This window comes from Arachis stenosperma, chromosome 8 (assembly GCF_014773155.1).
Source record: "Arachis stenosperma cultivar V10309 chromosome 8, arast.V10309.gnm1.PFL2, whole genome shotgun sequence".
In the NCBI taxonomy this organism is placed as follows: domain Eukaryota; kingdom Viridiplantae; phylum Streptophyta; class Magnoliopsida; order Fabales; family Fabaceae; genus Arachis; species Arachis stenosperma.
Window position 1 is genome coordinate 50,252,932 of NC_080384.1, and position 24,328 is coordinate 50,277,259.

General features: G+C 31.7%; 1 protein-coding gene across 1 annotated transcript; it reads right to left on the bottom strand.

Annotated features, from left to right (window-relative positions):
- Positions 1-2,695: 2,695 nt before the first annotated feature.
- LOC130946151 (auxin-induced protein 6B-like) lies at positions 2,696-3,046 on the bottom strand. Its single transcript, XM_057874827.1, has one exon. The coding sequence runs from the start codon at positions 3,044-3,046 to the stop codon at positions 2,696-2,698; it is 351 nt and encodes a 116-aa protein (XP_057730810.1).
- Positions 3,047-24,328: the final 21,282 nt, after the last annotated feature.

Sequence of the window (24,328 nt, forward strand, 5' to 3'; positions counted from 1 at the left end):
CGAAGAAAAAGAGCATGGTGGTATTATCGGTGAGAAGAGATTTGAAGAAATGGGAGAAAGTGAAGGCGCATCGGGAGAAGGTGAGGACGGTATCGGGAAGAAGACACACACCGGCTGCGACGGAGGTGCTGGACATCCGGGTTGCTGCGGTGCCGTTAGTTTGACCCACACAATATGTGTGTCCTCCCTTGGTGGTGGCCTGTGCGGCAACGGCGCCAGTCGAAACAGTGTCGGTGCGATTTTCGATAGTGGCTGGTGACCGTGGCGTTAGTGTATCGGCGAGACTCCATGAAAAAGGCATAGAACGCTGACAAACCGTATTGAGAGAGAAGTAAGAGAGGGAGGTAGTTTATTTGTTTTCAAAACCGACGGTAATCCTAATATTTGATTTAAATTTCAAATTAAAAACTATTCAAAATTAATTAGTTGCCTATAATTTAAAATTAATTAATTACCTATCAAATATTTTAAATTTTAAATTAACCCCATTGTATGCATTGTACAATATCTTTGTTGTCTCCTTATACTTTCTCTTATTTTTATTATTCATATTTAATTTATAAAAAGGTAGATTAATAGGTATATCAATCCCGCTACGTTACTAACAGTATTTCTGCCAATTTCTGCCAATTCTTATTTATAACCGTGTTTAATGGAAGTGTCTTTGTAGATGTTTCTAATAAAAATGTATTTTTTATGACTGTGTTTAATAGAAGTGTTTTTATAGATATATTTTTTGGATATGTCTCTTTAAATATGTGTTTAAAATATAATAATTAATTATTGTTGGTAATAAGTTGGTAAATAATATGTTGGTACCCTGTACTTTTCCTAGGTATATTAATATCTATTAAAGCACTAGTAACTTATAACTTGCATTTTCAAGATTTGGGGTTTTATATGCTTATTTGAAAACCATTAAATCGATAAAAAAAATTAAATTTTTTAATAAAAAAATAATATTTTTTATTTATTAGTATATTTGATAAATTTTTAATAGTAAAAATAAAATTACTAAAAAAATAAAAAAATATTTTTTTTGAGAAGTTACAATTTATACCTTTTTTAAAAAAAAATTTTTAAAAAAATATTTTTCACATATAAATAAATAAAAAATTATTTTTATCTTATTTTATCTAAAAAAATTAATAATTTTTTTTTACATAAAATATTTAAATATAAAATTATTTTTACTTTTGTAAGAAATCTTTTTAAAAATAGTGTCCAAATAAACTCCATCTATTTTAATGTTTGTAAATGGATTATTATGTTACTTAATAATAATTCATGGGATGGAGGTGTCTTTTCTGCATTTCACAGCGTACTTTTCTTTTATCTAAACTCTAACCTTTAAAAAAAAAAATTAATAACTTGCATTTAAAACTGCAATATGCTGCGATAATTAATAAGATATGATAGATTGGGCCAAAAAGAAATTCTAGAATTCAAGTTGCATCATAAACTGCCATTCATATTTCTAATATAATTGTACTTTTCATACGGTTCTTTTTACCTAGATACTTTAACTTTGTGATATAATAAATATAATTAAGTAAACCATACCATATCTTTAAAAGGTAAATTTTAATATGAGCATTGTTTATGGACATTTTTCAAAAGTGAACAGAAAAAGGACACAGTAGCTTGAATTTGATGTACACTAGAACATGAATAATGAACCATGTCGCTTCTAATTATCTCTCAAACTTTCAAGCCATATAATGATTAGCTTATGCTGAAGATACGGAGAATGATTGAAAAATTAAACACACAAATAATCATTGCTTAACAATATTCTCTGCCACTAAAGTCTAATTTGATTTCTTTAAGCTGAACTGAATAAATCTCTTAAAGAAGTTTCATATATGAAAAAAATATAAGTAGAACTTTAAATATTTCTGGAACATATAAGTACTTTAATAGTTTTAACGGTTAATTTTAATTATAAAAAATATATATACTACTAGAAATATCTAATAGGAAGATACCACGAACAAGAAATAATAGTAAATTTTTATAATAATTGTGGTAACTACTCGCAATATCTTGCATTTTCGTAGCCAAATTTTACGAAGTTTAACTTGAGATGGACTCTCTCAATTATTACAGACTCAATAATCATCGTGACAAAATCGAACGATATCTAACTCCAACTTCAACGCTAATTTAATATTTTCTTTCAGTTTTTTCAAAATATTTTTATGCCATTTATACTTTTCCTAAATTGAAACCTTAACCTCAGATAAAAATCAATTATTAAAATTATTGAAACACCATCATTCCAAAAACATTTGAAAATTTTTTAAAAATATAAATGACAGCAAAAAGTACCTTAATTTCTTTTTTTTCTCCTGAAATTACAGCTATTTTTTTATTAAATATATGAAAAAAATGTATTTTCTTCTATATGATTGGAAAAATTAAATTTAACTGGGAACAAATTAAATCAGATCCATGTAGAATTGAACACTGCCAATTAAGAACATGACACAGTTTCTGGCATATATAGTATCATATCATTAATTTCTCATCATAAGGTATCCCTCTGCACAATAAAATACAGAGTGGCCTCAATTTCCTAGTAAGTACCATATATTATATCCCTAATATATGGTAATAATTAAGCACCTAAAAGAAAGTAACAAAAAAAAAAAAGAAGAAGCTAGACCCATGTAAAATTAGAGCATGTTTAGAATTAACAAGAGTGAAAATTATACAAAGCATGAGGAAGGCGATGATTATGGTGGCTATGATGGTTATGGTGACTAGCAGCACCATGATGATTAGATTCTTTCTCGATTCGCCACCGTAGATGAAGGAAGTCGTCGACGGAACACGGTAGCTTGAGTGGACCATCGGTATGATAGCCATAAACCTCATAAGCTTTGTCTAGAAGTCTCTTAAATAGTGGATGGTAAAGGTATGAAATAGGTATGACAAATCTTTGAGGTGTTGAACCTTCTTCACTACTTTCATCTTCTAATCCAACTTGAACCGCAAGCCAACCCTTCTTCACTTTCATCTTCTTATTGTGATCCTCTTGCATGATTATATATAAAGATATGGTTGAGTTCTTGAATGGGTGTGTGGTGTTTTGGTGAATGAAGTGAGAGTTGAGAAAGCATAGGAGAGGACCTTAATATATATAGCATAATTTGGATTCAATAGTAGCTAGCTAGGGACACATATATTGGTGAATATAAGATATAGATACAAATTCTTTTATATTTCATATTTAAATTTAAAATATGTTATTTGGTTGATTCAATAGTTGGCCGTTGAAAAAGAAAGATAAATAATTTTAAGTCTTGTAAACGGGGGGAAAAAAGCTTACTATTTTCAAATTTATTTGACCATTAGTTTTTTGTATAGTAGTGAACATTTAAATAAAAAATTCGTGTATTAAAATAGAGATTTTATTTTTGGTTCAAAATTAAATATATGTTTCTTAGCTTTAATTGAAAATCTTCCTGTATTCGAGTAGAGTAATAAGATTATTTGGAGGATAAAAAAATTTTCTTTTTGAATTTTAAAACTCAAACCCAAAAGTAATTTGAATTAGTTAAATTAGTGTTAGTTTGGATGGACTTTTTTGAGTTATTTAAAAAAATAGTTTTCTTAAAAAATATTAAAATAAAGTATTTTTATTCAATTTAAAATTTATTTAGATACGTTTTTTTTTAAATTTATTTAAAAAAATAAATTATTTGTTTTTTTTTTTAAAACTAATAATACATTGCTTTTAAAAAAGTAAAAGTAAAAGATATTTTAATACTTGAAAATTTTTTTTAAAAAGTCCATCTAAATATAAATTAATTTTTGTCTGTCAAATTTTTTTTTAAAAACATGAAAAAACTAAGTATTTTTTCAAAAATCAATTCAAACTGACTGTATGTTAGTCTTTTATTTTATCTTCTATGATTTAGGATATCTTTTTTTAATTTAATTTTAATACATTGTTAGTATAAAATAATTTAAAAATAACTATTTTTATTAGTGACGGTGTAAATACCTGAATGATCATAAAAATAATATAATTTTATATTCGTATAAAATATTTTATACGGTATATTAAAATTAAATTCTATCTTTTCTTAAAAATAATGATATTCGACTAGAGTAATAATTAATAATAAGATTACTTTGGAGGATATAAATTTTTTTCTTTTGAATTCTAGAACTCAATAAACTCATCAATATGATTAAGTTGAACTAATCCGTCATCTTATCTTTTTGGTGGTTTATTAGGATCCTTTCATGCACAAGATCACACTCAAACCCTAATTAATTACTTAGAGAGCTTATTAACTAGATTGCACCAATGCCCATCATTATTATTTGACCTATATGCATGCCCAATGTGTATGGAACAATTTTTTCAAAACACATGATTTACATTTTGGTTGATAAAGTAATATTAAGAAATTATATAAGAATAAAATAATATATTAATTTGTATGTAGTTTGTACGAATTACGGAATCAAATATAGGGATGGACCAAATGTTGATGATATGATAATGGTGGTGGGTAAGTGGGGTGTGGACAATTACGTGTGGTTGTGTTTTCATTTTGTGGTGTCCCTTTTTAGAGTGGGAGGGTAATATCCAATGAAGAAGCCAACCTTCTAAGGTCAATAAATAAAAAAAATTTAAAAAAAAATACAAATACAAATACAACTCTTGGAGGGAGATGGGGACATAAACACATTCTGAGGTTTTGAACATCAAAACGAATCAATAAAGTTAAATATTTAATCAATAAAATTAAAATGAATATATTAAATAATATATTTATGTATAAAATATATCTTTTAAAAAAAATTTATTTTATTATTTAAAATCGGTCAATTATTAAAAGAAATCAAACTATTTTGATTAATTTATCAAATCTTCTAATTTTTATAGGTTAATTTATAACTAGTTTTATATTTTAAATCAAACCGATTTAATAATCAATCTGATTGAATCGAATCAATTTGATTCGTTTTTCAAATTTACGATGCAAACACCAACGACATGAATCATGATTGTAATGTAAAAAAAAAAAAAAAAAAAAAGTTAAAATTTTGAATAAGATAAATATTAAATGACAAAGTTAATTTTAGGATAAAACGAGCATATAAGCCAAAGCCATACCAAATTTCACAAATCAGCTAAATTAAAAATTGATATATAAATCAACCATAAGTACATTTTGTTCGAATTAGGGAAATTCGAATTAAACATTTAGAGTAATTCGAATCACACCAATTCAAATTACACAGACGCACACTCACACACGCACACTAAGACACTAATTCGACTTGGGTAGCTTCGAACTACTAATGTTTTGATGCCCATAGTAACTCGAAACAAGTGTTTCGAATTACTCATGTTTTGCCTGTAAAAAGAATTCGAATCAACCTCGTTCGAATTACAAGTATTACTATGCATCAGCGGTTACTTTTACAGCACCTCTAATATTTTTTAAATCATTTTTTAAAATTATTTTACATGGAATAAAATCTTTTTTGTAGTATAATTTAAATAAATTTATTAAAAAAATTATTAAAAGCTATATTTACTCAAATTTCAAATATAATAATACTCTTTTACATAATTAATAATTTAAAAATTAAAAAAATTATTTCATTTCATGCAAAGCCATTTAAAAAAAATGACTTAAAAAGATGTTATGAATACTGTAAAATTTTTTAATGTTCCGGTGACTTAGGTAAGTAAAAATATATATTTTTTAATTTTTAAATTATTATAAACTATGCAGAGTATTTTATTTAAAATTTGGGTACATGCATATATTTACCAAAGTCACTAGGACATTATAAATTTTGATAGTACTTCTAACATCTTTTAATCCATTTTTTAAAATTATTTTGCATAGAATAAAATATTTTTTGTGATATAATTTAAATAAATTTACTAAAAATCAATAATTTAGAAATAAAACAAAATATATTTTATTACATGCATTAAAAAAACTAACAAAATATTTAATTACGAGACTTTTTCAAAATATTGATAACCTATCAATTCGAATTCTATACAATACTTTTCAGCCCATTCTTGATAGCTCATGAATATTTTGAAAAAAGTCTCATAAAAAGTTTGTTAGCTCATTTTTTCTTTTTAAATGGTTTTTGTTACGGTGGGTAACCGGAGATTGATGGGCTGGATGGAGCTGATTGGCCCAAATGTGTGAAGGAGGAGGATTCCGAAAGGATCTGCAACTCGGGAGGCTCCATCCGACTTGTTTATGCGAGGAGGTGGGGGTGGTACCTGCAAAGACACTCCGATGCCTAAATCAGCAAGGGTGCAAGCAGGTTTAGAGAGTATTGGACTTAGAGATACCTGAGGGGTGTCAGTGTATTTATAGTGGTGATCCAATAACCACCGTTGGAGTAGTGCCATATTTTTAGGGTGTTAACCGTCCCATTATCTTAGGGAGGTTAAGATATGGCTCGTGAAAGTGGTTAGAGAGATTCTAGGGGTAGTTACTCATTTAAATGAGTGTTTATCCGCCAGCTAATCTCGTGCCCGACTTCCTTAGAACAGGTCGTGGTGAATACCGACTTCATGGGATGAAGATTGGTACTGGTGAGACCCAACCCTTTGGATTAGGTCTTTTGCTTGATCCTGGGCCTTTATTATTGGGCCAGGGTATGAACAGTGCCCCTACTCGAGCCCAATTTTTTCAAGATTTGGGTTCGAGTATTCTGCTCGGGGTCGTAGCCGACTTGTTGGAGGACCGACGTGGTTTTCTGAAACCGACGTGACTTTCCGTGTCCTTTTGGTTCTGACAGTTACGTCTAATCAAGCGTCGTGTCCGTTAGGGATGTGCGTAGGTCTTGGTAATGGTGCATTCTCATTAATGACTGCCCCGCTTTTACCATTATGCCCTTTAGCATGTTTATAAATACTTTCCCTCTCTTTCATTTTTTCATTTCTGCAATTTTTCAAATTTCTTCTTTCTTCGTTCGTGCTGTGTTCTTGCGTTTGGAGACTTCTGCTTCTTCCAACCTTCACTTTTGGATAAAGGTTAGCTTTTCTTCTTTCATGACATGCTTTGTGTTTGCATGCTTTTATTTTGTAGGTAGATAGGTTAGTTTGTAGATTTTGGCTCCGTATCTCCTCCCTTTAGAGACCGTGTTTTTTATTTTCCTTTTCTTTTTCTTTTGTAGATTTTTGTCACCCTTTATAAGAAAAAAGAAATGGCTTCCGTAGATGTTCTTTCTCAATGGGTTGATGTCACGGTCTTAGGGGAGGAACCCTTGGTCGATGCTGAGTTTATTACTCATCTTCGTACTCACCACAGGATTTGTGCTTCTGAGGAGGACGAGCCAAAGTATGAGTTGGTAGTCTCGGGTCCAGAAGACCGGGTTTGTTTTGGGAGGGCCAATAAGGCGGCCCCTCATTTTTTCTTTATGTATGAATGTATGATCACCCGTTTGGGTGTTTTTCTTCCTTTTTCGCATTTTGAGATGTCTGTTTTGCACCACTGTCGAGTTGCCCCTACCCAACTTCACCCCAATTCTTGGGGTTTTCTGAAAATTTACCAATTTATTAGTCACGCTTTGGACTTTCCGATCTCTTTGAGGATTTTCTTCTATCTTTTCCACATGGCTAAGCCCTTTAGTGGGCTAAATAACAAGCAGCAATGGGTGTCTTTCCGAGCCATACAAGGTCGGAGAATTTTCACCCTTTTTGACGAATCCTTCCACGACTTCAAAAATTATTTTTTCAAAGTGCAAGCTGTAGAGGGTCACCACCCCTTTTTCTTGGATGAGAATTCTTCCCCTCGCTTTCCCCTCTATTGGTTGGAGGCCTCCCCTTGTGAGAAATACGGTCTGGACGACCTGGATGAGGTGGAGGCGGCCATTGTGGGGTTTTTCCGAGAAGTGTGGGGGAAGGCCCCATACTTGGATACTAGGAAATTCCTCCAGGGATCGCCGACCTTTGTTCGGTCGCAACTAGGTAGTTTTTATATATGTATATACATTTCTTATTTTCAACTTGTATCTGCAGACTTGAGGTTTGCCGACTTGTAATTTTTGCTAATTGTTTCTTTTGCAGACATGGCAAGGAAGAATGCTCAGGAGTCTTACCAGAGAGTTCAGGAGGCTAAAGCAAAGTCCCGGGCCAGGGCTGGTGGTGCCAGGGCAATCATCTCTCCTCCTCCTCCTCCTCCTCCTCCTCCTCCTCCTCAGAACGTGGGGATTCCCTCTCAGCCCATTGTAGAAAGAGCGCAAGACTTTAGAGTCTGGCTCTTCTTTTGATGGTGGGTTAAGGCGGATGCTCTTGCATTCGTCCGAAGAACATCTATCCTCAATAAGTATGGATGTTTCTATTCGAAACCACCCACCTCTCTGGCTGAGGAGAGTTTTAGGCGGCGGGTTTGTGGCAAGCTTTGGATATTTTTGAGAAGACTCCTCTCAGCTCTTTGGGGTTAACCTCGAAGGTTGAGGAGCTGGAGGGGAGGCTTCTTTCTTATCAGGACATGAGAGGAGTTGAAGGAGGAGGTCGCCAAGCTGAGGGCGGAGAGAGATAGCCTTCGGGAGAAGGAGAGTAAGTTGCAGGCCCAATGCAACATGGAGGCGAGTTTGAGGAAGACAGCACATGAGAGTTATCAGAGTTTATTTCAAGATCTTGTGTCTGTGAAGAAGGATTTGCTGAACTCTTGAAATGCGTATGCCGAGTTGGAGGACTCTATCGCCGATGGTGCCGAGGAGGCTTGGAGGATTTTCAAGGAGCAGGTCGAAGTTATTGCTCCTGACTTGGATCTTTCTCCTTTAGATCCAGACAAGGTCGTCATTGAAGGTGCTATTGTGGATCCTCCTGCCCCCGTAATCGTTTCCGAGTCAGAATTGAAGACTCGGGGGCAGAGGATTATTGAGTCCCCTCCTCGTTCCAAGGACGCTTCGAGTTCTTCTGTTGTTCCTCCGACTTCCTCTTCATCTCCCGTGGTTGCCTCTCTTCCTGATCCTGGTGGCGCTCTTCTTGACTCTGGTGGTGGTGATCCGTCTACTCCTCTGCAGAAATAACTTTTTTTTGTGGCTATATGGGGGCTCGGCCTGTGAGTCTCCCCCTTTTTTAAACTCTTTATTTGTTGGTGGTGTTTGGACAATTTCTTTTAGCCTTTTTAAGGTCGTAAACAAAATATTTTATAAGTACCCTTTCTAATAAGGGTTTTAACTTAACAAAATAAATACCCTTTTTTGGATAAGGGTTTAAGTTACCTTATGCGTGTATGCTTTTCTGATTTTGATTTTTCGAAGTCCCCTTGATCTTTTTCTGAAAACCTTTCTCTTTGGCTTGTCTATTTTTCTGAGCCCTTTTTGTTTAAGGACTTTTTGACAGCCTTTAATCTCTTTTTTGTTATCCCTTATACTCAACTTTGTTTTATTGAGTTCTTATGACTTAGGTTATTTTTGCGATTCGTTTTCTTTTGTACTCGGTTTTTTCCTTTCGACTTATGAGTCGGGATGTTTCCGAGTTTTTATTTTACGATCAACTTCTATAACCTCATTACACCGATTTGTACCTCGTCGTTTTATCCTGACAACCATCTAGGTCGGTTCATGGGATTTTCATGTTTTGTCGAGCTTAAGTCGGCGCGTTTCGTAGAAAGACTTGGAAAATAGAAAGGAGTTTATAAGAGATATGAAAAAGATCTTTATTGATTGGGGAGGTACCTTCTTGCGACTAAGGGTTTTTAATAGCCTTTTTTCCCTTAGCCTCTACTATGATGCCAAGTTAAAAACCCTTCTCCAGAAAAAACCCTTTGATTTTGGGAAAAAATCATGAAGTTGGAAAAAGAGTACACCAGGGAGTAGAGTTCGCTTTTAACTGTAGTACCTTTTTATATTACAAGCATGCCACGACCTTGGGAACTCAGTGCCGTTCAGGTCGGTTACTTTATAATAACCTTTTCCTAAAACTTCATTGACTTTGTATGGTCCCTTCCAATTAGCAGCAAGTTTTCTTTCCCCTGATTTGTTGACTCCAATGTCTTTCTGATTAAGACCAAGTCATTCGGGGCAAATGTCTTCGAATGACTTTTTTGTTGTACCTTGTAGTCATCCTTTGCTTCAATGCTGCTTCTCTTATCTGGGCATCTTCTCGGACTTCGGGGAGCAAGTCGAGCTCCTCTTTGTGCCCCTGTATGTTTTCGATCTCGTCATGGAGAATTACCCTTGGGCTTTGTTCATTGATTTCTATTGGTATCATTGCTTCTACGCCATAGACTAGTCGAAGGGCGTTTCTCCAGTGGCGGATTGGGGCGTTGTCCTGTAAGCCCATAGCACTTGGGGGAGCTCTTCAGCCCAAGCCCTTTGCTTCTTGTAATCTTTTCTTTAGCCCTGCCAGTATGACTTTGTTGGCTGCCTCGGCTTGCCCATTGGCTTGGGTGCTCTACCGAGGTGAACTGGTGTTTGATTCTCATACTGGCTACTAAGCTTGAAGGAGAGTCGGTGAATTGGGTTCCATTATCTGTAGTAATGGAGTAAGGTATCCCATATCTTGTGATGATATTTTTGTAGAGGAACCTCCGACTTCTTGAGCGGTGATGGTGGCCAATGGTTCTGCTTCTATCCACTTTGTGAAGTAATCTATTCCCACGATCAGGTATTTGACTTGTCCTGGCGCTTGGGGAAAAGGACCTAACAAATCCATTCCCCATTTTGCAAAGGGCCATAGGGAAGTGATACTGATTAGCTCTTCTGGTGGAGTCACGTGGAAATTTGCATGCATCTGACATGGTTGACACTTTTTCACAAATTCTGTGGCATCTTTCTGCAAGGTCGGCCAGTAGAATCCAGCTCGGATTACTTTCCTGGCTAGTGACCTTGCTCCGAGATGGTTTCCGCATATCCCACTATGTACTTCCTCCAATACCTCGGCAGTTCTTGAGGTCGGTACACACTTTAATAATGGTGTCGATATCCCTCTTCTGTAGAGAATATTTCTCACCAAGGTGTAGTGTTGTGCTTCCCTTCGGATCTTTTTAGCTTCTTTCTCCTCTTTAGGGAGGATGTCGAATTTCATGTATTCGACCAAGGGGTTCATCCATCCGAGGTTTAAATCGACTACCTCAAGTACTTCTTGTTTGTCTTCTATTTTTACTACTGAGGGTTCCTGGAGGGTTTCTTGGATCAGGCTTCTGTTGTTCCCTCCTGGTTTGGTACTTGCTAACTTGGATAGGGCGTCTGCTCTGCTGTTTAAGTCCCGAGTTATGTGTTTAACCTCAGTTTCTGCAAAACGCCCAAGGTGCTCCAGAGTTTTTTCCAATTACCTCTTCATATTTGGGTCCTTTGCCTGATACTCTCCGCTTATCTGGGAGGTCACCACTTGTGAGTCGCTGTATATCATCACCTTTGTAGCACCGACTTCTTCTGCCAGCTTTAATCCAGCAATCAAGGCTTCATATTCTGCCTGGTTATTTGAAGCTGGAAATTCAAATTTTAGGGAAACCTCTATCTGGATTCCTCTTTCATCTACCAATATTATGCCTGCGCCGCTTCCTATTTTGTTGGAGGATCCGTCTACATAGAGTTCCCATGTAGTTGGTTTTTCCTCCTGATCCCCTGCGTATTCTGCAACGAAGTCAGCGAGGCATTGGGCTTTGATCGCCGTCCGAGTTTCATATCTTAAGTCGAACTCGGAGAGCTCTATTGCCCATTGAACCATTCTCACTGCAACATCCGTCTTTTGGAGGATTTGCTTCATGGGTTGGTTCGTACGGACTCTTATTGTGTGAGCCTGAAAGTAAGGTCGTAGCCTTCATGAGGCTATTACTAAGGAGTAGGCAAACTTCTCCAGTTTGTGGTATCTTAGCTCAGGGCCTTGTAGAACTTTACTGATGAAATAAACTGGATGTTGTCCGACCTCATCTACTCTTATCAGGGCTGATGAGACAACCTTGTCTGCTACGGATAAGTACAGGACGAGGTCTTTCCCAGATACTGGTCGGGTCAGAATAAGAGGTTGGCTTAAAAACTTTTTGAATTCCTGGAACGCCTCCTCGCTTTCAGGAGTCCATTCGAACTGGCATCCCTTTCTTAATAAGGAGAACAGTGGAAGGGATTTTAGCGCTGATCCTGCCAAAAATCTGGAGAGGGCTGCAAGTCGGCCATTCAGCTGCTGGACTTCTCTAAAACAAATCGGGCTTTTCATTTCTAGGATGGCTCTACACTTATCGGGATTGGCTTCAATCCCTCTTTGTGTTAGCATAAATCCTAGAAATTTCCCTACCTCTACCGCGAAGGCGCACTTTGCGGGATTTAGTCTCATCCCGTGCAGCCTTATGGTGTCAAAGACTTGTGAGAGGTCTGACAAGAGGTCGACTTCTTTCTTGGTCTTTACCAGCATGTCGTCGACGTATACTTCCATTAGACTCCCAAGGTGAGAGGAAAACACTTTATTCATCAACCTTTGATATGTGGCTCCTGCATTCTTTAATCCGAATGGCATGACCACGTAGCAGAAATTAGCTCTAGGTGTGATGAATGATGTTTTCTCCTGGTCTGGCTCATACATTAGGATTTGGTTATATCCCGAGTAGGCGTCCATAAATGATAAGTATTGATACCCCGAGCTGGAGTCTACTAGGGTATCAATACTTGGCAGTGGATAAGGGTCCTTGGGACATGCCTTATTTAAGTCGGTATAGTCGACACACATTCTCCACTTGCCATTCTGTTTTTTGACTAGCACTACATTGGCTAGCCTTGTTGGGTACTTGACTTCTCTGATGAAGCCAGCTTCCAGGAGCGCCTGCACTTGTTCTTCTACTATTAGGGCTCGTTCTGTGCCGAGCTTGCGTCTTCTTTGTTGTACAGGTCGGGATCCCGGATAAACCGAGAGCTTGTGGGACATGAGCTCGGGGTCTATCCCAGGCATGTCAGAGGCCTTCCAGGCGAAGAGGTCGGAATTATCTCTTAGGAGCTTAGTCAATTCTTGTTTTAGGGTTTCCCCTAGGTTGGCTCCTATATGAGTATTTTTCCCTTCCTCTTTGCCGACCTGTATCTCCTCGGTTTTTCCTCCCGGTTGTGGTCGCAGCTCTTCTCTGGCCCTTGCACCGCCGAGCTATATTGTGTGAACTTCTCTGCCCTTTCCTCTCAGATTTAGGCTTTCATTGTAGCATTTCCTTGCCAACTTTTGATCCCCTCATACCGTTGCTATCCCTGCTGAGGTCGGGAATTTCATGCAAAGGTGGGGAGTGGATACCACGGCTCCGAGTCGATTAAGGGTAGCTCTGCCGATTAAAGCATTATATGCTGACCCCACATCAATGACTATGAAGTCTATACTCAGAGTCTTTGATTTTTCCCCTTTTCCAAAAGTGGTGTGGAGGGGCAAAAATTCCAATGGTTTTATTGGCGTGTCCCCTAAACCGTAGAGGGTGTCGGGGTAGGCTCTTAATTCTTTCTCATCCAACCCTAGCTTGTCAAAAGCGGGCTTAAAAAGGATGTCCGCTGAGCTTCCTTGGTCTACTATGGTTCTGTGGAGATGGGCATTCGCCAGGATCATAGTTATTACTACCGGATCATCGTGTCCATGGATTATTCCTTGCCCATCTTCTTTTGTGAATGAAATGGTAGGGAGGTCGGATGACTCTTCTCCGACCTGGTAGATTCTTTTGAGATGTCTTTTGCGAGAGGATTTGGTGAGTCCCCCTCCCGCGAACCCTCCTGAGTGCGCCAAATGTTACGTCCTGTGGGTGCCGAGGTATAGCAGTCCCTCCTGCGGATCACAATACTCGGCGGAAGGATGATACTTCGGCTGAGGAAGAACACGGCGGCGGGAGCACCTGCAAAAAACACTCCGACACTCAAATAAGAATATGAATTAAGTGAGAGTATATGAATTAAGTGAGAGTATGTTAACTAAATAAGAATGAGTGTGTTGTGTAACCTGTCTTCTGTGAAGTTACTTATCTGTTTATATAGGCGTTGGAAGTAAGTTGGTTAGAGCTTGTTTTGGGATTTTCCAAATTTGTCGAGAGTATCCCGATTCTAGTTAGTTGAGATTCTGTGTTTTGTTGGAGCTTTCGAATTTCTTGGTGTTAGTTGTTTACTTGATTCTGTTTGGTGAGGTATCATGGTTATCGGAGTTCTGTTTTGGCGAGATAAGCTCTGTTGACCGAGCTTATAGGCTACGTATCACAATTAAATAACCACAACAATGATCTAAATATCCTACCAAAACAGGGTACCTAGTAATAAACTAAACCATAAACCGAGTTAGTTGATGCTGTAACTAGAACCTACTATAAAATCTTTTTGTGGTTGTAGTAGTACTATATGCAGTACTATCTATGTACTAGTACCTTTTCATTTTTTTTATTCGGATTGAATTGTTTATTTTATCATATCACATTACATATATGACATTACATATATGGTGAATTGGTCTTACTTTAATGGCTATATGCTTTCCACGTCTAACTTTTACTTTTCACTTTCTCTTCTTTATATGGATAAAGAATTTAAATTTTACCATGTAAAAAAAAAAATGCATATATTCACAAATGAGGTCATGTATCAATAAAATATTTCACTTGATAATTTATTATTTTAGGGGAAAAAAAATACAAATTACAGCATGTGTACTATTTAATTAATTTATCTATTTTATTTCATTAACAGTATCAAAATTAAACTCATTATAAACATATCTCAAAATGCATTATCTCTTCTTTATCATACTATAGGCTTTTAAAAATTATTGTTGTGCTACTCCGACGTGTTTATGCTGGGTTAAGACAAAACTTTTTCATAACAAGACAACGAAGAATGTCATAGGGCACATAATTAATTTTGCAGTGTCAGTGGTCAATATCCATTTTTATTACTCTGGTCATAATCCTCACTTATGAAATCAATTCGAATTATTTGCTTTATAGAACTACTAATCATCATGTCTCTTTTTTTAATCGTTTAAATCTTCAATTCAGAGCGATAATTTATGACAAGTCTAATGAATAAAAAGCTATACTCTATTTTTTTAGGAATTTATCTATTTTTTATTTCATTTAATTTAAGAAGAAATTTATTTAAGAATATTTAATATATCGTTATTACTTTATTTGTAGAGTATGGGGTGAATTTAAAATCTTATGCATAAATTAACTAAAAATTTAATAAGTAAAACTATTGTTATGTTAATATATATTATATATACTATTATATATTTTCTAATTTGTTCTATGAATTAATTTAATCAAATCTATATAAGCATTCTTCTTTTTACAAGTCTATTTTTTTTAAATGTTCATATAAACAGATAAATAGATTGGATTTAATTCATTTAGACGATCTAAATAATGTTTTAAATAATAGATGTGAGTCAAATGTAATATAATATATCTAGAGGACTAGATACAAGGAGCAGTGAGTGCTAGTCAAGAACGAAGTGAATAAATTAAAGCATTCTTAATTTTATAAATGAAATTGGATTATTTGTTGTTTGTCGCTGATATTTTTTAACCCAGTAGATCAAAGAATTAATTTGTCGTGCATCTGAATTTTATTTAAAAATTTATTATTGACTAATAAATTGTTGCATGACTGCATGCACAAGCCGAGAATCGAACCATTGAGATCACCACTCGATTAATTCAAATTGGTTAATGAAATTAGATTATTGTTATTGTAATAAAATAAAAGTCACACGAAGACAAGTTAATGAGTTATTATAACGAAGCACCTAAAAAAGAGTGTGTGCGCCAAGCACTATGACACAAAGCACTACTTCCACCCTATGGAAAGTGAAATTAAAGGATTAGTGATTAGTGATTAGTCAAAGATTATCTTCTTTTTCATAATTTATATGTACGGATGTCCAGCCGTTTTGTTATAATTTTTTTTTTATTAACAAGATTAAAGCTAGAGCCCAGAAATACTTTATGCAGTTAATTTTAACCATAACTATGAAAATGGAATCGAATTAGTTGATTCGATTGGATTAATAAAAAATTAGTTATTAAATTAGTTTAATTTTAAAATAAATATCAGTTATCAATAAATCAATTAAAATAAAAAATTAATATAATATCAATACATTGGTTAAAGTGATTTTGTTTTATAATGATTAACTGATTAAAAATAATAAAACACAATTTTTTTAAAGAAAATATATTTTTTTAAACGAGTAATTCCATAGGTTTAATTTTAAATTTATATGAAACATTTTTAAATTTCAATAATAATATCACATGAATTAACAAGATGAATTCCCTCTGAAGACTATATCATATATATTGTGCATTTGTGCTGATATTGCAATCTATAATATAATGATTAAATTACATACTTAGTGCACCATATATATCATATGATATAGAAGAATATGTTTGAGAGAATGTTCCAGCGAGATGGTATTAAAATCTTGCATGATGTTGAAAGAATATATATAGAAGCGTGACGAGTCTGCAATAAAAAGAATGATGAGTGTGCAATGCAACCCTGCAAATGGTGTGATGAGGTCGGTGAAGATATGCTTTAATTGTACCCTTTGTACTCTTTCTTTCTTTCATACTTTATTATAATTCCGTCACCATCTTTTCTTTCATTTTCTCAATTAATGTCGTCCCAATTGGCGCACTTCCACTTCAAATTAATATGTCAAGATTTGAAGAATAATGTTTATTTTCAACCCTCAAGATTCATGAATACTATAAAATAATATATAAACGATGATTGTATGACCTATAGTTTGCTCTGGAATAATCAGCACGTACATGTACATGTGTTAAAATGATTTCGATCAAAGCAATAAGTTACATTTTACCAAAAAAAAAAAAAAGAATAAGTTAGATTTTATAGTACCATACAATCTTATAAAGGAGAAACCGGCAAATCTCATCACTTTTGAAAAGTAGCAGTTGTTTTAAGTAAGAGATTAGGATTATCTCTCGTAATCGAGAAACATGAATGTATAAGATTGAGATGTGAAGGTTTTTTTTTTGGATTAGTATTTCCGCATTAGTAAAAGTGTATCGGCAAAAAATGATATTTAAGTCAGTAGTAATCTAAAAAATATAAGAATTAAGGATAAATAACATATCAAATGGCAATAGAGTATTTGTATAATGTATATAATTAATGGATTATTTATTTGGTCCAATATGAGTTAAAAATAAAAATTATTCACGAAATAATAAATTTAAAAATTCTTATTCAATTATTTTACATTAAATTTTAAATTTACCAATTTCAAATTTTAAATTTTAAAAAAATTCAGTTAGTTATTTCAAAAAAATAACCATATAAAATTCTCCAATAATACTCTCTTTTTTTTCAACCAACGACCACCCTACTTTCATCAATAATTATTCTATTTCACTGTGGCTACTTGACTTATCACTCATCCTTAATAAAAATAACCATCCACTTAAGGATAAAAATAATCATCTACATAAAAATAAAATAACCATCTGCATAACTACTAAAATGACCATCCTAAATTGACCATTAAAATAGAAGAAGATGAATAGACAGAAGAAACTATTATTGTGGTGAAACATATTTTGAAGGACTAGTGATAACAAAAACGACACTGTTGTAAAATATAGGGCAAATCATGAAAGAAGCTAACCATGTTTGGATAGAAGAAGAGCATGGTAGTATCATCTGTGAGAAGAGGCTTGAAGGAATGGGAGAAAGCGAAACCAGTTCAGAAGAGAGGCACGAAAGCAATGGCAACAATGTTAGGCTAAGTGTCGGAGGGCAAGGCGCATCGGGCAATGGGAGGATGCGGCGGTCTCGGTATGGCCGGCGAGAAATTCAGTGACACGAGGTGAGAACTGGAGAAGACAACGATGAGTTTTGGATTAGAAATAACTTTACATAGTGTGAATGAATTTAAAGACTAATCTTAATTTTAAAATTTAAAATTAAATAATTAATTAATGATCTAATTTTTTATTTTAATTTTACCTTTTTTTTTAATTTATTGGACACATTATACACAATTAATATTAGTTCCAATACTTTCTCTAAATTTTTGTATGTATAGTATTTAAAAGAAGAAATTAAAAAAAAATCCGAATAAATTTGTACGGAATATACATAATATCCCATTTGAATATGATCCAAATTATGTTTTATATGAGTTGATAAATATTTTTAGATTTATTATAACTTTAGATCCAATAATATGAGAGTTGGATCGTAATAAAATAATTTCATGCTAGTTTAGCTAGATTCATTTTTTATAATAATGCTTTTAAATTAGACTCTATAAGGATAATAAGATGTGGATTAAAAAAACTTCACATAAGTGATAACATTAAAACAAAAAATATAAATATATAGAGTGTAAGATCAAAAGAAATATTAATATGGATAAATAGTATGGTAAACAGAGTATCATCCAATTAGGTGTAGGGTGAAGATTGTTCGTTTTACAATTAAAAAAAAAGTATCATCTATAATGCACGTTCTTTTTTAAAAAATTAAAAAAAAAATATACTTTTTTCTCTAATATTTGTAATATTTTTTTAAAAATATTTTTTATATTTAATTTTATTTTTAATATTTTTTATTCATTTAATTTTGTTTTTAACGTTTTTTATTTGTGTTAGAATTATTTCTAAAAATTTTAAATTTTATTTTTAATATTTTACATAAAGTTAACTTTTAAGAATGATTTTGACACAAATTAAATATGTTAGCTAGAGACGAAATTGAATACAACTGAATGTTAAGAATATTTTTTTAAAAATTGCAAATGTTTAAAAAAAAAATGGAAGAAAATATTATATAATAAGTAAAATAAAAGAAAATGTAAATTATAGTATTCATCAATTAGGTAAGTCAAAATCAAGAAGTACTGTGGAATATATACATATACGAATGCGACAAAACATTTTAAAACTTAAAGGTAATTTTGCATTACAATTAAATCAATTATGTTGTATGGAGTGGTGTGTTGGACAGAAGTAAATAATAAATATGAACATAGACAAATACTAAGAGGTAAAAAAAAAAAAAAACCTGCACATGAGGTAATCATACAAGATTTATGTTAACGGATGATTTCACTACATATATATGATTATAGAAAGTGTATACAAAAAATTAGAATAAAATTTATTAACCTCTAAATTTGTTATTATTTTTTAAAAGATTTTAGAAGTGCATACAAAAAATTAGAACAAATTTTGACAATAGACTTTTTATTGATTTTTAAAAAATTTTGATCATCCATAAAAAAAAGATTTGATATAAATTACTAAATTTTAAAAGTAAAAAGTCTTATATTTTAATAATAATTATAAAAAATTATATTAAAATATAATTTATAAATTTTTAAAAAATATATTTAATATTTAATTATTTTATATCACGTTCAAATTTTTTAAAAATTTATCTATTATTTATATCTTTTAAAATTATTTTGTAGTAATATAAATTTTCAGAGATTATTTTAATAGTTTATCATGCATTAAAAACTTTAGAACAACAAATAAATAAATAAATAAATAATAATCTACTATACATACGCTTCTAGAAAACCAAGTTCGTCCACGTGTTGTATTATTGGATTCGGTTAATTGTGTTCTTCATTATTATTCCCTTGAAAAGAACTCAACAAAATTAAAGGATCCCTAGTCTATTATTGTTGTATTCATATTTCAAATTTCATACATATATAGCTACTGACACTACTGAAATTAAAGTGCACTAAAAGAAAAATACCAATCGGACAAAAATTCAAGTCTTGTTTGAATTCCTCTAATTCGAACCAAACTGACTAATTAATAATCACACTTTTGATGCTCCTAATCAGAGTCTTTTATGTATCTCACTATAGAAGAAGATAATTAAAGGCAAAAGTTGAAAGCAATAGAAAGTGATATTACTATTATTACAATACTTCATGCTTAGTGATTAGTCGCATCATAAAGAGAATGAATGAATGTTGAGATACATATCATCACATGAGTTTCCTTATGTGTAGGCTTTAATTAAATTATTAATTTAAAACCATAGTATGTGGCATGACTTTTAGAAGGGCTAGCCTTTATTCACTGTCTTTCAGTTATAATGCTATATCTATTCTGGTCAAAAAGCAAGACATGATATGTTCAAAATTATAGCCCAGTACAAATTCTATATTTATTTTTATCATATAAATTGTTAATTTTTATTGGTTTTTATTAGAGTAACTTTTTATATCGTGGGATAGAAATTTATATATTAAATATTATTTGATATTTTTTTATAGATCAAAATTGGCGGTAATAAAAAAGTTTATAACATGTAAAAAATATGAGTTGTTAGAATAATATATATACTCTTATTGATATTCAATTTTTATAAAAAATTGATAAAAAAATAATCTTATAAAAAAAAGTGAGTGGTGTAATTCGATTAAATTGGTATATATCATTTGTTCTAAGTCCAAAATTTTATCTCCTTTCTACTATAACGTAATTATATTCTACTTGACACTGAACTTATGTGTGAATGGCAAGTTTGATTGTTTATTAATAATCTTAAATTACCTAATTTATTTTTTTCCAAGAGAAAGAAATTAAGGAAAGAAAAACTTTGTACAAGAGGTGGCTACTACAATTTCTAAATTAGTCATTATTAGATCTATTATCTATATATCTAATGACACGAAAAAGAAAATAAAAATCATGCATTCCAAGCCATTCAACATAGAAAATGTCATGTGTAGTGGATATCTTGGGTGTTCTCATTTTGAGATTTTTTTTAGCTATATGAGATAAATTGATAAGTTTTGCTAGATAATTTTATTTATTTTATTTTAAACGATCTTCTGTTTGTACAGTTATTTTCTTCCGAGCTATTGTATAATACTTGTTTTATTCGCTTTAAATGTTGAGTTTTTGTTCATCTAGTTATATATTAAAAAAAATATATCGGTAACCAATAATTTTCAACAACAAAGTAGTTAACAATTCACAATAAAAAAACATCTAAAATTAGAAATAATAAAACATTTAAAACAAATAAAAAATTTATTTAGGTTCTAGGATTAGAATTTAGTGTTTAGAATTTAAGATTTAATTTTTAGGATTTAGAAGTTAGAATATAAGGTCTAGAATTTAGAATTTAGAATTTAAAGTAAACGGTGATGGCTAGATGATAAATAAAATTGAAGTGTTGAGAGAAAAAAATGAAAATAATATAAGAGTAATTTTGTGAATGAATTTTTTTTTTGTATTATTGGTTTATATTGATTGATTTTTTGTTGATTACGTAGCATAGTTAGTGAAAGAAACTCTATTTTATTTCTCTTTATAAACATAATTTTAGATATATATTGACACAAAACTTATGAAATGGTAAGAAAGTTTATCCGTTACTAATAATAATCTTAAATTCTAATCTAATTTAGTTTTAATAAAAAAAAAAAGTTAAAAACCTCAAAGAGATAGCTACAATAATGTCTAAATTAATCATTAGGTCTATCCAATGACAAGAAAAATAATAAGCATGCTTTCCAAACCATTCAACATTAGAAAATGAAATGTGATTGTGGAAATCATGATTAACATAATTTTAATTTTCTTCCATATATCATGTGTGATTATCGAAGTCAAAGTATGGCTTAAGTCCTTTTTTTATATAAATAATATAATTCATAAATAATTATTAGATACACGTAGGATTTTGTTTGATGGACGCAAATAACCTTTCTAGTTAAGGAAGTATATAGCAATGAAGTGCTTATAAGCGTGGTGATTTAAAACTTAAAAAGTCAGAAATATTATTATTAAAGTGATTGTTATATTATCTTAGAGGAGAGGCACACATACATACACAAGTGTCATTGTCAAAAAAAGATTATTGGATTTTAGAAGATTATATTTGATCAAAAAGCAAATATATAGGCCCCCATATTATATAACTAGGTAGTTAGTCTTCTTAAAATTGCTTTTTGCTGTTATGTATATAAGTTGCAATGATGTTATTCTTGTTTTATGGTAATGGAAAATGAATGAATGAGTGATCATGTATCATTGGTCGGCAAGGTGGTGCCGCACTTTTGCTAGTAACATTTCTGTATCAGTTTCTGTAGTTTTTTTTAAGTGAATATCCTATTCGATTTTTGACAATTATTTCAAAAAGACAACGAAATTTTAAAAAAAATATTTAATTAGACTCTTAATTTTTTTTGGACTGATTAGTTCTTGTGCCAAAAAAAATAACATTAATTTTTTTAAAAAAAGACTAACATCAGTCTCATAAAAATAAATTTTAAAGGTCAGATTAGGTATTTTTTTTTCAAAGACCTCATTGTCTTTTGAAGTAATTGTCAGAGATTATTTTAAATTTTTCTCTTTTTTTTCCTTCTATTAGTTATTAAGTATGTTTGGTTAAATTTTCTATTTCTTTTAGTTTTTACAAATGTATTATTTATATTTTCCGATTTTAAAATACTACTTTACATAAATAGTATCAATTATTTTTGATAAAATAAAAATAAAAATAAAATTATATTAAATAAACACAAATTATAACAATAATTGATGATAACTCTCAGATTCGCTAGCATTGCCTTTTTTTTCTTCATTTTTGTTTTTCTCTGTTCTTTCTTTTTTTTTTTTGTTCTCTTGGGTGAGTGTGTGAATTTTGGAAAAAAGAGTGTTAGGACGCCAATAACTTTTATATTTTGTAACTATCAATTAATCATCAATAGTATTTTTAACGGTGTGAAATTATATATAATAGTAGAAGATCACTCAATTTTCATTTGATGGTTAAGTGCCGGTCACAAAACACAAAAATTGCTGGCCCCTAAACTTTTTCTTATAGAAATTTAGAGTTAGGGTTAGATTAAAATGGATATCAATAGTATAAGGAAGAACAATTTTGTATTAATAGGAACGAATTCAAAATAAATTTTGATTTTTTTAGATTTTGTATATTAAAAAAAATTAGAGTTTCATTCAAGAAGTTAAAAATAGTGATAAAAGAATAATTTTAGAATTTAACATACTGTTTAATGGAATGAATAAAAAAATGAACAATTATTTGGTATTTAATTTTTTCGTGAGAAGTTTTATCCTTTTAACATTTCTCTCACTTTTTTTTTTCTCATGGTTTTTACTTTGATTTTTCACATAATCCCACTCACCATAAGTTTTGCTTTTACACAGAAAGAGATAGAATAGAAAAAAAAAAATATATTCAATGAAAGCTTAATGAAAAAAAGGTTAAGACTCTCAATAGAAAAATATACACTAAAAACATGTTGGGAAATTCAGTTATGAGTAATATTACACATTCAAGTCTTTTTATAAATCAAGTTTAATCAAACCAAGTAATAAGACTTTGAATAATATTAATTATAATTAATTTTTGTTATGTTAAACCAATTTAATTAACAAAAAGATTTAAATGTGTAGTATTATTATTCAGCCAGTTACATATTTTCCTTGCAACATTTGATTTTGCCAAATGTACAACTCCGATTTTATGATATCGTTTGTGATTGTACCATGATCTTTTCTTCCTTTGGCACCAAGCAGTAGCTAGTTGTAGTTGCACATATTCAGCCACGTTCATGACTGATACTTATTTTCTTTTCTTATTGATTATGATCTTATAATACTTTTGTCTTCTTGGGTTGACCATACTTTCTTTCCATCTATGCTTTCATCTGTTCTACATTGCTTTGCTGTTCAATCTTGGGCTCATATGATCTTCTTTGATTTGGGCCTACATCAATTAAACACACATCAAACTATAAATGCCAAAACTTCGAATCTCGCCTTGTGCATACAACAACTCATTAATCAGTAACAGATCTTTAAATGGAGTTTAAATTCGTAACAGATTAGTCTTTTGCCGTCTAGACTAGGAGATACCGTAAGAAAGAAAAAAAAATTACTACTCAACTACTTATAACTTAGCATTTTAGTGCTTCTCAAGATTTAATCACTTCCATATATATATAACTTGGAAGTATCTTACGCAGAGTTGACTCACTTATAAAGTCAACTACTCTTTGAACCTCCAATGGTGTCTAGTACTAAGGCCCTTGAATTTCATTTTCAATTATTCTTGCTATATTTTCCACATGATAATGATGAAGCATGATAATTATAGCGGCAATATGAGTGGCATGGATTTCCTTAAGTTCTGTATATGTTCAATTAAATTTGTCCAAAGAAGAAGAATTCATGAATTCTTAATAAACTTCACTTGAATTATTTGATTTAATAAGGTTGACAATTCAGTCGTTGCATGTCCATAATGTATAGTTACTTATTGACTACCTTTTTCTTCTTCTTTATTGAGATCAACCATCTTATTATGTCGATTAGATATTTTAATTAAAACACATCTT